General features: G+C 39.8%; 1 protein-coding gene across 1 annotated transcript in view; it reads left to right on the top strand.

Annotated features, from left to right (window-relative positions):
• Positions 1 to 14,238, top strand: part of LOC129868618 (ephrin-B1-like) — an 87,326-nt gene that overhangs the window by 40,790 nt on the left and 32,298 nt on the right. The window contains exon 2 of the mRNA XM_055942752.1: positions 685 to 962. Within this exon, the coding sequence (XP_055798727.1) occupies positions 685 to 962 (278 nt within the window). The remainder of the gene's footprint in view (positions 1 to 684; positions 963 to 14,238) is intronic.

The raw sequence follows: 14,238 nt of genomic DNA, 5'->3' as shown, positions 1-14,238 counted from the left end.
TTTTTGGACAAAAATGTTAATGTTAAATCCATCCATGATTATTATAAAGCATCACTTTTGTTTCCCAATCTTCATATTACTTTCGCTTTGGTTTTCCAACAACATGCGGGAGGAAACAGCGCAATCGCCACTCTAACTGCGAAGTGAATATGCTATATTCAGTAGCCTATATTCCCGGTATAGCCCCCGTCTGCATTGGATGTGCTCCTAAATGCATCAACTCTCACAATGTTTCAAAGATGTCAAATTATGCTCGCAGTCAACAAACTAATATGACTGCGCAACTCTGGTTCTTTTTTCCTGTGTTTGGTCTGGACTGCGTTCTCACCTGCAAAGAACCACACCACCACTATATGAATTGAATCGGACCGAGACCACCCTTTTTGAACGAACCACGGTGCTTTGTTTAGTGCGTAGACCAGTCCAAACGAACTGAACTAGGGAGATAAACGCACCAGAGTTTGGAAAAAACGCTCCAAGCCAATTTGGTGTGAATGCCCCCCTTAGTCGCTGTTCAGCCAGAAACAGAAAAAAAAACACTTGTGTGAAGAGAAGAATGGCATTTTACAGAGTTATTACACACTGTTACGCAATTAATGTGATGTATGCCCAAACGTTGCATGTATGGTTATTAGAATATTTGAAATATTTTAATCTTTCTCTGTCATATTTTGTCTGTTTCAGATTTCAGTATGGGAAGGGCTTGGTGATCTACCCAGAGATAGGGGACAAGCTGGACATTATCTGCCCAAAGGCAGACATGGGGCGGCCATATGAGTTTTACAAACTGTACCTGGTGAAGAAGGACCAGGCAGACCAGTGCAGCACGGTCATGGACCCCAATGTGTTGGTCAACTGCAATAAACCTGAGAAGGACATCAAATTCACCATCAAGTTTCAGGAGTTCAGTCCAAACTACATGGGCCTGGAGTTCAAAAAGAACATCAACTACTTCATCACATGTGAGTATCTGGCATTTTACATTACTGATGTATCTTATTTTACACCATCTATAAACATTTTATTTATGCTTACAAATTTCAACATAATTGTTAATGGATTGTTCATAGTTTAAAGGGATAATTCTGGATTTTTGAAATGAGGCTATTTATCTACTTCCCCAGAGTCTGATGAACTTGTGGATACCATTTTTATGACTGAGTGCAGTTTGAAGTAAGGTGCTAACTAGTGCTAATACAATTGCTAACTAGAGTTAGTGCAATCACTGAATGTCTATGGGTATCCATGTTAGCAGATACCCATAGACTTCCAGTCATTGCGCTAACGCTAGCTAGCATTGGCTCACGAAACTATCTCTAACTTCCTTCATAGTAGACACATAAAACTCTGACACTAGGGAAGAAGATAAGGGTCATCCTTGCCAAAATCCCAAAGTATCCCTTTAATACAGTCCTGGCATGGAATACAAATGATTCACAAGGCACTTAAATGCAATGAGGCTTTTCCTTAATCTACAATTTAGAAATGGGTATTGCAGTGCTGCGATAAAATCAAACAATTGTGTTTTCCATGGGCTTAACGTTCCGTAGTATGCAACATATAGAAGAGGTACTGTACTGTACTTGTGCCTTTTACTTGGAATAAAAGCTTATAAAATATTTGCTGTGGAGCATGTAAATTTCTGAAAGAGACCTGTCCAGTACCACTGAATTGATTATCCTGCTGAGCCTGAAATCATTACAGCTCACATTAACCTCCCTTGGCCCCCCATAAACATTTTCTTAAGGTCGTCTGAATATAATGTGTGTTGAATAAAAGCCTTATCAAGTAGTCCTTGGTCAGGAATGCTTCAGCAGCCTTGATATCTTTTTGACCCATTGTGTTTAAGTGCAGCCACTACTAGCCTACCTCTCCCTGCTCAGCGCGACTCTAAACGCACTGGCGTTTCTGAATTTTCTGAGGCAAAATCGTTTCTGTCAGATCCGGTCAGTTGCAATAACACTAAAACTCAGTGGCAGAGGGGTCAGCTCCAGTCAAGCAGGCCTGATTTGTTCTGTTACACATCGCTGAGCCGAGCCCATTGGCTCTGACATCCTAACACCAGCACATAATCGACTTCAACTGACTCCACAGGCCCAAGGCTGCTTTTCTTTAACAATCTAATCCACACGGTATGTCTTTAGATAATCACTGGTGGCTGGCTGGGGAAGGTACTCTGCTATTGTCCTATCCTCTCAGAGATCTAGCATTAGAACATCAATGACACCATAATGTCCAGTCTCGCTAATGTCTTCCAACCCAACGTGAATGACCCATCAAAACATTCTGAATGACTGGTGAAGCATGAACAACAACAAAAAAGGCTTGCACTTTTGATGCTTCCCTGTGAGGAAAGCAAAAATATTGCATATTTGCCACAAACCGATTACATTTTTCGACTATCCTTGAAAGTAGTCAGTATATTTTCCTCATGTTCTTTAGTCTTGTTCCAAAATAACGATTTTAGGTGGTTTCACAAATAAATGGGCCACGTTTATCAAAACGTGTGCACACTGGTGTCCCAGCCACACATGTACAGTATGTTGGATCAGTTATCCAGTATCTTTTTGACAACCATTTGATAAACAGTGCCTCTTTTTTTTTGTTTAAACACCCTTGATTTAGGGGAAATGAGCTCAAGTGCTTGTTTAATTACTGAACTCTGTAGCTTTCTGAGTAGTGATGGATTAGTGATGAAGACGACAGGCGAGGCAGAGTGCACTCTACACTGCTGATTCAATTGTTTCCTCGTAAATCAAAGTATGGTTTATTAAAACGCAGGACGTCTATTGCCAAGAGTGCTGCTGTCAGTGTAAGTCTCTCTGAGATCTTACTGACTTTGTTTCTTTGATGATCTGATCAATAGTGGTCAACTTCTACGTTTCAAAACATTAAGAACACCTTCCTAATATTGAGTTGCTCACCCCCTCTTGGGTGGTGGACCCTTCTTGATATACAAGGGAAACTGTTGAGCGTGAAAATCCCAGCAGCGTTGCAGTTCTTGACACAAACCTCCTACTACCATACCACATTCAAATGCACTTAAATATTTTGTTTTACCCACTCACCATCTGAATGGCACACATACACAATCCAAGTCTCAATTGTCTCAAGCCTTAACAATCCTTCTTTAACCATCTACAATGATTGAAGGGGATTTTACAAGTGATATCAATAAGGAATCATAGCTTTCACCTGGATTCACCTGGTCAGTCTATATCATGGAAAGAGCAGGTGTCCTTAATGTTTTGTCCATTCAGTGTATGTCAGACACAGACAGGAAATAAAATATATATGTTCGTAAGCCATTGACAATATAATCCGTTATACAATATGTCCATATTAGAACATATGTAATTAGTTTACTTGTTGGTGTATTGAAACCTCATTTTCAGAAAATTGGCAGAGAACCTAGGGGTTACATTTAGAGTGTACCAAGGGCGTATAAAAGCTGTTTTATGGGTCCAAGTAGTTTTTATGACATTAGGGAAAATAAAGTGCCTCGAAGAGTTTCCCTGTTGAGGTCAGATCTTTGTTTCCTTTGACTCAAAACAAATGACCATGAACATTCCTCAGACAGTACAGATGAATCATATATTTTTTTCAATTGGTATGCCAAATTGTCTCAATTTAACTCTGTGATAACAATTTTTCTATTAGGTATCACTCGACTGATAAGATTAAACTTCCCTGGCACTTTAATATTGTCTCGAGGCAATGGGACACTGCTGGTCCAGCTTTGTGTGCACTTTAACTCTCTCTCTCTCAGAATAACTGTTGCTTTATGACAAACTCTACTTGTTTTACTGATCTGTGGCAGAGTAGCCGTAATGCTTCATCAAAGATTTGTATACTGCTCTGTAAACATCATCTGACCAGAGATAATGCCTCTAATTAGCTCCAGTGATTGGTGGAGAATACAGTACACAGAGAGGGCTAGCATGAACTTTTTAACTCCCTCTCTCTTCTAAGAATAAAAATATATACTCTGGCATACAGAGCCGGCATTATTGGCAAGCCTTAGGGGGCTTGGCCCGCTCTACCTTACCTCCTTGCCCATCCAAGTAAAATATAGACATATTTATAATTTATTTGACAGAGACGCATGCCGACAGACAGACGCATCAATCTCAAATAAAGCATCTGAGCGAGCGAAACAGTGTCCCTCTGCCTCTGTATGTGTAGCCCATGTATCTGATGCCATACTCTTTTTGACCAGACAGCATCAGATATCTGGGCTACATATAGTAAGACAGAGTGGCGCGGTTTCGCTCGCTCCGATGCTTTCTCCGTTGAGTTAGTTTAAGCAGAGAGGAAGAGACGAAGCGAAAGGGGCTCACTCTTGCCAAAATCTGTCCAGAATAATCCCTGTGTGTTTCTATGGGCTTAATATGCAGACCTAAACTTGTCACCTGCATTCTCGCCTTTGGGACAACGACTCCCATTGTTAGGGCGGAGACATGAGCATCTCGTCATTATATACAGATCTCTGGTTTCAAGCAGTCTCTTGCGAATTGGAAAGGAAAGTTGGCGGATGCACAGTGCACTGTTCAGATGCTGGCTTTACCTAAAATAAATGTATGTTTTGCCAGTATTATATCATTACTCCTAAATAAAAAAAATCAAAGCACTTCACCAGAGAGCATGACTTAGCCACAGAGGATCACTAGCTTCTTTAAAATAAAATTCTGTGGATTGTTTCAAATAACAAACGCATAGAGCTACAGTGCCTTCAGAAAGTATTCACACCCTTGACTTTTCCACATTTTTTTGTGTTAGACTGAATTTAAAATGGTTTTAAGTGAGATTTTTCAGCCATTCCCAAACCTGCGACCAAAAACAAGCTACACACAGTATGGGCAGTACCAAAACAATAAATCTAATATATTTAACATTCTATTGGTTGCAAGAGTTCTGTATAATAATTTAAATTTAAAAACATTTTGTGTATCAGTTCAATAACCATGTACCATGGAAATGGTACATCGGAAATCTCCTCCAAACTATTTTGCAACCTGTATGGTGCAGCTATACATTTTTTGGTCCTTAAATGAAACTGGTATACTTTTTTACTTATCACAATTTTAATGCAGGGCCGACAGACAAGTTCCTTACCTTCTCCTCTTTCCACTTGCCTCCTCCATTTTTGCAGTAATGATGCAATCAGTTGGTTATAATTTTGGATAGAGCAGACATTTCTATATATATTTGTTAACTGCATGTGTGGCATACCAGTCCTATTTTTTATATATATATATATATTTTTTTATCAATTAGTATATTTCCCTTTAACCATAATATTTTTTCTAATATTTGTTCTGTCTTTTCTGGCAGATTAAATTGAAATTGCAACCAGCTTTCTATGGCTTGTTTTAAAAATAGCAATATTTGACTGAAGCCTTTAGTGAGAGGTCCAATGATTTAATATTTAATAATTTCTGCCCTCTATTAAAGTGATAATGCCAGAGAAGCCGGTGTTCGAAGGATACGTCTCGGTCCGGCAAACCGTGCCAATATATTCTCCATTATCAGTTTTATACAACGGGTTACCAACATATTCAAATAATGATTGACATATTTTCATTGAAAAAAAATGTATTCATACTATTTCATCCTTCCACAAGATATAGTTCCGACACAAATCTAGGGTTGCTACCCAAGCCGTCTGGTCGTTCGTTCTATTGGTTCGGTTGTCTTTCAGTCTTTTTGTTCTGTATCTATGGTCGCGACCCAGTTGTTTGTTCTAAATGTACCATTGCCATACTGGCTGGCAACGTTCTTATCCCTTGCTTGCTAGCTAGCCAACAACTGGCTAACTTACAGTCACGTCATAAAATGCAGCCAGAATAACAACAAAGTAGCTGCACTTGTTAAGCTGTTTTTTAGTGACATTTATTTGGATACATCCATAACAATGAGCTAATGAGGTGCGATTTTGCCTGGCATAGAACATGTGCTCACTTGTAAGGACACTGTTATTCAGAGGATCTAGCCAACAACACAGCTAACAGAATCACTTCAAACCGAAGCTGGAAAGGTTGCAAACTAGCCCTACTTTGTATATAGCCATAAAAATGATGTCAGTTGATTCATGATTTCGACTGGCTGAGAAACGCTGACTGCCTGTACAATGGGACAGCTGGAAGTTGACTTTGAATATTGAAAAATGTGGCAAATGTCAGAGAGACAGACAGCAAGGTTTATACAAATTTACGCTATTGAAAACTAAGTATTAGTCTAAAAGAAATGTGAGAATGTCTAGATACTTTTTATAGTGGAGATCAAGTTTATAAATTACCTGGCTGGGCTGATGAGACAGTGGATTGCGCAGTCACATGGAACAAAGTAAATAGGCATTTTAACATCATAGATTTAGCCGGTGGTGTCTTGTGGAATAGACACCAATCAGCATTGAGGATTAGACCCACCCGTTGTATAATCAATATATAAATAGGCACGTTAAATGTTTTGCTCACATAATTTAAAAAGCAAGTTGTTAGGTGTAGGCAGGGCAATAAGTAAATAGGTAAACGGGAATATGACTAAAGAATTAATCAGGGTGATTTTTCCACAAATGGACTGGTGTTGTCCTTTCCAAGGTAGCAACATCTTGTCTAATTTGGCTAACTTTCTAAAAAATGAATTGTAGTGAGATCATTTCTTTCTTTCAGGATATGAATACAGAGAATGTCCACTTCACCGTCTGACTATTTTATTGGTAAAATACACTTTAATGTAAAAGTTGTATAGAATTTCTTCATTGTCTTTTGTTTGGAGTGTTCCATGTGAACAATGAGCATGTATCTGGTGTATCTGTTCTAATAATGTTGAGGGAGAGTTGCGTGTGAGCATGTATAGAAGTACCTGACCTGCTGCACGCAAATGTAGGAAAATGCCCATCTGGGGATGTCTGATTTCTGTTTGTCTTAACTCACCACATCCACCACTTATATTTTATTTTTCTTCACTTCACACAGTAGCCTAAGTCAATGGAGTATGTTTTTTAACATCCGTTGCGAATTATAATAGTTCCTCACCGGCCTTGATAATCACCAAGCCTCAGTGTGAAAGAGCAAAACATCATGATCTGATGATCCCGTATATCCAGTGGAAATGCCATAAAATAAAGTACCTGATGTTTTTTTCCCTTGCTCAAAAATAGCTCTCTGTCCTGAGCTCACTGGCACTGGAAACTGATGGCCCGGAATAGGCTAGTTGATACAATGTTACAAGTTCGCTAGCTACAGCTTTGGGCCACACCCAGTTGATTGATTTGATACAATGTTGCACTTTACTTGTGATAGCTCAAATCAAGACAGATTAAAAGGGAGGCAGACAGGCAGAGAAGAGAGATGAATGTGATTGAAAGTACCTGAATGTATCAGGATATTTTCTGGTTTTAATTGTTGACTTTAGACCTAAAGTGCATTCGGAAAGTATTCAGACCCCTTCCCCTTTTCTACATTTTGTAAAGTTACAGTCTTATTCAAAGGTGATTCAACAAAGTACTGAGTAAAGGGTCTGAATAATTATGTAAACGTGATATTTCAGTTTTTACTATGAATAAAAAACTGTTTTTACTTTGTCATTATGGGTTATTGTGTGTAGATTGGTCAGGGGGGGGGAAACAATGTAATTACTTTAGAATAAGGCTGTAACGTAACAAAATTTGTAAAGAGTCAAGGGGTCTGAATACTTTCCGAATGTACTGTATGTATTTTACTTAGCCTATAGGCCAATGTATCATCACCTATCTCGGAGTTCCATGCGCTCATTTCTTTAGCCGCCAATGGATCACAGTTTATCAGTGTCCATATGGCAGAGGCTGGTGCTCTCCTTCAGTTAAATTTTTACTTTTAGATTTTTATGAATTAAACGCCTGACAATGATTTTGAAAAACAAAAAAACTTTATTCATGAAATGAAACAGTTCCACGAAAATGCACATATGAAACTCTAACCTGGCATGCAGATCAGTATAAATGTAAAAATTGTAAGCTTCCCCAAACTTGAAACTCACACGTCGCTTATGGTCTTTACTGTAACACCCTTTAAAAAAAATGTCCTGTGTTAATAAAAAAACGTCCCCGCGTATGGAAATCAAATGCCCGTCCAACTAATTCGTTGGAATAGTTCCCTCATGTTCACACTGACATGGAGAGGATTATCTTTGTTGACTGTATGCACACCGGTATAGTTCGTACACATGTTGTGTGTTGGGAGTCAGTTCTCGCGCTGGCTGCACTGCATAGTTCAGCTCCATAGTAAACAGTGACTGTGGTGGTCACCTACGCCCTCCCCCTGTGGTGTGGGTCTTTTCCCATGTGCCCCTGTGCAGAGGGTCATCGAGTCTCAGCAGGAGGGGTGTCAGTAATAACCCACTGATGTCAACTCCAACCTGACCACCATTTGGCAGCAGGGCCACAGAACTGCAGGAGAAAGAAACAGACATACTGGAGTGATTATACTCCCAGAGAAGAAAACAATCCTCCAAACAAAAATCCATCTTAGCATGGAGTTCTTCCATGCTATTTATCTTGTTCTCTTTTCAGAAGAGAACGATGCTATGAACGATGTATATGTCTATGTACAGTAGGTAATTTGTTGGGAGAGGGATATTTTTTTTAGCCTGCACTAAACCAGTCTGGCTGTGTTGTCAGCTGCACACTGATTCCTTGTAACCCGCCATGCCTGATGGTGACGCATTTTGACAGCTGCCACTCCAGTTGGGACGGGGGATTGGGGATTTTTGTCTGTGTGTGGGGGGGCTTGATCACATACAGTAAGTAAGTCTGCATGCGTATGTGTTTTTTTTGTCCATGTGTGTGTGTGTGTGTTGGGTGGGCTGTTGGCAGGAAATGGACATAATCCACTAAATGTCTCTGGAAACTGAGCTGATTGGCACCACAGCCTGAATTTCCATCCAGTGTATTGCAGGGGCAGACGAGGACATTTGTGCAAGAAAAGCTGAGTAAGGAGATGCTACAAGATAATATAAACAATACATTTTTAACTGTACTGCCCTACAAAGGCAAAACACAGTAACTATGTAATTAATGTTACTGCAAAATCTGAATTCAAAGTCTTTTTCCATCTAGACAGACAGTCATTTCTGATATTCCATGATATATTCTGATCAACTGGCTCATTCTTGTCTCAGGAAACTAAATACCACACTAATCAGATTACAACAGATCAAAGTTTTTCCTTTGTAGGGCAGTGTAGTATACATACATTTTACATTACATTTGAGTAATTTAGCAGATGTTCTAATCCAGAGCGATGTAAAGTGCATTCATCTTAAAATAGCTAGGTGAGACAATCAAACATCAGTCATAGTAAGTACATTTATTCTCAAAGTAGCTATCAACAAAGTCAGTGCTGGTAAGAAAAGATAACCATGAGTGTAAGTTCAATAAAGGCAAATGTTTTTCATGAGAGGTATTGTGGAAGAAATACATGAAGATTTTCAAAGAATGATAGATTTGAACAAATGACATGAAATAATGAGTACACTTTCAAGCAAACAAACTGTTTTAATGTTTTTCAGCATTCAAATGTGACTAGTTATCCCATTATGTCTCCCGAGTCATTTGATCTGGCCCATGCTGTTACAGCAAAACACAACAAAGCCTTTGCAGGCAGCGTCTTTCAGGAGGTGTTGCTTCCATTGCTCTCCCACACCATGTGTAGTGCATTTGCTTCTACCATAATCTCCCTCTGCTTGATTCAGCTCATAAAGCACTGCGTCTGCAGAATTCACTGTAGCTTTGAAAATCTTCAATCCTGGGCCCGATAACAATTAAACTCTTTCATCGTGTTCCGCTAGCATCATCTCTCACTGACATAACTTCTCTAAAATGTTACAGTGGGAACCTTGATTATAGGACTCGCAACATTGGAATGCATTGCACAAAAATTACACTTCATGCGGAACATCACTGATGCATAGTCATTGGTTCAACACGCTGACTAGTCAAATCTGACTTGTGTATCCAGTTAACTGGTCTCTGTTACTGGTCAAGGTCGCTAACTGAGCTTGACTCAAAAGCCTTCTTCTAGTAATTCAAACGGATGTGAAACACAAACACAGCCAAACAGCTGCTCAGGCATTACTCCATCTTTATGACTGACCGACCGCCCCGATCTGTCCGATGGTATATTCCCCATGTTGCCTCTCTTCTATTGTCCTGATTCCTCTTGATTTTTCTCTGCTACCTTCCATGCCCGGCGTTAACCCCCTCTGGAGGTATCCTTCATATCAGGTTAATCAGGAAGCAGGCAGAGAGCTGCAGGAGCCTTGTCACTGAGGAGGATGGAATCACAGTGTAATTGGGCCAGATATAGCAACGTTCCCCCCTGAGCACAGTGGATGCAGGAGGGGAATGGGGAGGTTTGTCATGGAGGTTCCCTCGGACAGCTGACTCTCTAATCTTCAGCACAGCCCCAGGAATGATGTCATCTGCCGCGCTCCATCTTACCTTTTGACACACCATGACATCTCCATCGTCTACGAGTCGGTTTAAGACCTTCCAATTAGTCTCTCATTGCACACGAGTCGAGATGCACCGAGAGAGAAACAACTGGGCCAGTATTCATATGCATACAGTGCGGACTGAAGGCCATGGAAGAATATGCAGAATATGTTTATTTTGTGAAACTTGTGGTTATGTGTCAGGTCACTTACAGTGTAGTAACCATGATTTGGCTCATAATGAATCTGTCGTCAAATTAATTGGCTTTGCTTTGAATTTTTAAAGCGTAAATCTGGAAAGAAACATGCCTGAGCATAAAGAAAAATAAAAAAGGGTCTGGTATTATCTAAGAGAAGATAATGTGAAAAACATGATCCTGGAAACTTTAGTGTCATCCTCTCTAGAGAAGTATTACAAATCTGGAACAGACTGAAAAATGAAGATCAGGAAATGTACAGTTGAAAGGTTCTCTTTTTATCACTAGTTCAACTGGTCCCTGGATACCCCTAATGGTTTGTTTCATCAGGAATAGGTCCACATTTTCAATTGAGAAGGCATAATGAAAAATGTAAGGCCTATCAAGTGTATTGTGTTGCACATCTCACAACAATGGCACTGGAGTGTAGAACCTTTGCTCATGGCTTAGTTATCTAGGGCAGCATTTCCGCTGCACTACACAGCTGATTCGAATAATCAAAGCTTGATGATGAGTTGATTATTTAAATCAGCTGTGTAGTTTGGGAAACGCTAAACTAGGGCCTGGTTTATTCTAAAAGAGCCTCTGATTATTTATTGATAGTCGTCGCTGGCCTAGACTGCACCTTGAGGGTGAGATCGGAGCCCTTCCGGAGCTGACTAGAATGCATAAGGAAGTTGAATAGCCGGTCACTTTAGAATAAAGACATATGATTCTGATTTTGAGGACATATCCCTGGCTTTGATGTACCGCAGTGCAGCCACAGCTTTTGGAGCCGGCCTGAGCAAACATTTTTCATATGCCACAGATGAAAAATGATAATTACCAGGTTCATTTTTTGTTTCGTAGTGGCTGCCATGTCAGAGGGGTCAAGTTTCCCTGAGGTGGGGACCAAGGGGCTTTCCACAGTGGTCGCTAGTATAGTGTGAAGAACATCCTATTCAGAGGTTTATTCAAATGATGTGAGGTGGTGTCTAAACTCCTAAATCTCTGTGTGACCCACAGTGTCAAAGGCTTGAGTTATTGACAGAAGCAGTGTGTGGTGAATAAACTGAAAATAGAAATCAGTCGTAGAGGAGTCTGTGACATGAAACACCTTAATGTAAAGGAGTCAGTTGTCCCATAAAAGATAGTGTGAAAAGTTTAAACGTGTGTTACATAGTAATGTACTGTATATCTACTGTATCTGCATTTTCTGGGTTTTGTAGACTTGTTTACTGCCTTGATGTGAACGTAATGAGCGCTTAGGCTTAGAAGCATATTAATCGTTCGCTCAGCAGACAACACATTTAATCGCAGGAGTTCCAACAAAGCATATGCTTTAGATTTTTTATCTAATTAACTAGGTTCTGTCGAGATCGTAGGCAAAGCTTTCCTTTTGTTTCTTGGTAAATATCCAATCTTAGCTCGTTTTATTTTAAGTTTTTATTAACTTCTTTCAAAGGGCCCAATCTGCAAACTACTTTCAATATGATTTACTAGTCTGTATATCAGTTCTCAGAAGATTAAATACTGTTTTAGATAAATACTTTTAATCTCTTCTCACCTTTCTCTTTTGTAGGGGTGGAGATGAGAATGAACTTGTGTAACTTTATGAGATTCCTGTGGGGAGCTGTGGAGATGATTAAAGTTGACCTTTGCCTCCTCAGTGTGTAGCTGTTTTTTCAGTCATTGGTCAGCCTCTGCTTATTCAAACACTGAACCATCTGAGCCCCCACATGGATCTGATCCTCCACCTGTTGCCATAGCAATATCCCTAAGGTAGTCACCTTGACCTTTGGGGGCCATAGAGTGAGGCATGATGGGATGTAGTGATGTGTGTTATGTAGGGTAATGAGTACGCTCCCTGTGCGTACAGCAGAAACTAAGACTAATTTAACACCAATTAATGCTTTCAGGGACTTTCTCACATCCCTGAGGAGAGATTGTAGTTAAGTTGATGCTCTTTCAGAAATCTCGCAGTGTGAGACCAAGCTTGCAGTTCCAACGAACTGTGCTACAATCCGGGATCATGATTTTTTCCATTTAAATAAAATTGCTTGGACAGGTCTTAGAACACGCTCCACCGTTGTAAATGGTAGGTTACACTGCACTATTTTGGAATAATCAAATTTGGAAAAATAGTGGACTTTTTAATCAGACATTTGAAAATGACTGCAGAAGTTGTGTTCACGTATACACTGAGTGTACAAAACATGAATGACATAGATTGACCAGGTGATCCCTTATTGATGTCACTTGTTAAATCCACTTCAATTAGTGTAGATGAAGGGGAGGAGACAGGTTAAATAAGGATTTTTAGGCCTTGAGACAATTGAGACATGGATTGTGTATGTGTACCTTTCATTTACATTTACATTTTTTACCTTTCAGAGGGTGAATGGGCAAGACAAAATATTTACATGCCTTTTGAATGGGGTATGGTAGTAGATGCCAGGCGCCCCGGTTTGTGTCAAGAACTGCAACGCTGCTGGGTTTTTCACGCTCAAGTTTCTCGTGTCTCAAGAATGGTCCACCACCCAAAGGACGTCCAGCCAACTTGACACAACTGTGTGAAGCATTGCAGTCAACATGGGCCAGAATCCCTGTGGAACGCTTTCGACACCTTGTAGAGTCCATGCCACTATGAATTGATGCTGTTCTGAGAGCAAAAAGGTGGGGTGCAACTCAATATTAGGAAGTTGTTTTACATTTTTTGTGCACTCAGTATACATCATTAAAATAAATGAGAGCAATCATAATCAGACCAGAGAAAAGTGTTGCTGCCAATGGGATTTCTAGCTGGATGTGAAAGCACTCTTTTGTAAACCATCCATCTCAGTCCTGGCCAAAGGATCGGTAGTTGTGGAAATTATTTCTTGTGGTAGGGTTTCATAAGTCACTGTTGACTTTAACCATGCCTCAATCGATGAAATCAAAAGGGCACTATGAAAAGGTCGGTGTTGGTACTGTCAGATCCATCATAGACAGGGAGGAAAACAGGGCACGCCCCAATCTACTGCCATTTGTCTTGGCTGAGACATCAAAGACCAGGAGGAAAGTTCATTGGGAGGATGTTTTTCCTCCACAATATTGTTGCTCATAAAAAAACTATTGTTGCTCTATAATAAATAAATGTGCTAATATGGACATTGCTAGTCGCTCTGATTTTTTTTTATTTCCAACGCCTCTCCACAGGCCCTTACAAATATTCCTGTTGTCTACCTTTCTCATTATGTCTGAGATAAAGCTGTAAGAAATCACAGTGGGCATTCTGCCTTTCATCCTATTAAGCTGTTTCTAGGAATTGTTGAAGATTAGAAAAATGTTGCTGAAATATGACAAACGACATGCTTCTAGGAGCCATGATTTGGTTTCTATGTCAATGATATGAGTAAAAAAATGTAGGTTGATATCATATGAGTCCCTTTTGGAACAATAATTCAAAGTGTTTAATATCCCTGGAGAGTAGATGATAGCATGTCCTTGGACAAGAGATTTGTGAGAAACAGTGCCAATCAAAAGCTTGGACACACCTACTCATTCAAGGGTTTTTCTTTATTTTTACTATTTTCTACATTGTAGAATA

This window comes from Salvelinus fontinalis, chromosome 13 (genome assembly GCF_029448725.1).
Source record: "Salvelinus fontinalis isolate EN_2023a chromosome 13, ASM2944872v1, whole genome shotgun sequence".
NCBI classification, from domain to species: Eukaryota; Metazoa; Chordata; class Actinopteri; order Salmoniformes; family Salmonidae; genus Salvelinus; species Salvelinus fontinalis.
This window is presented reverse-complemented; position numbering and strand designations above follow the sequence as displayed.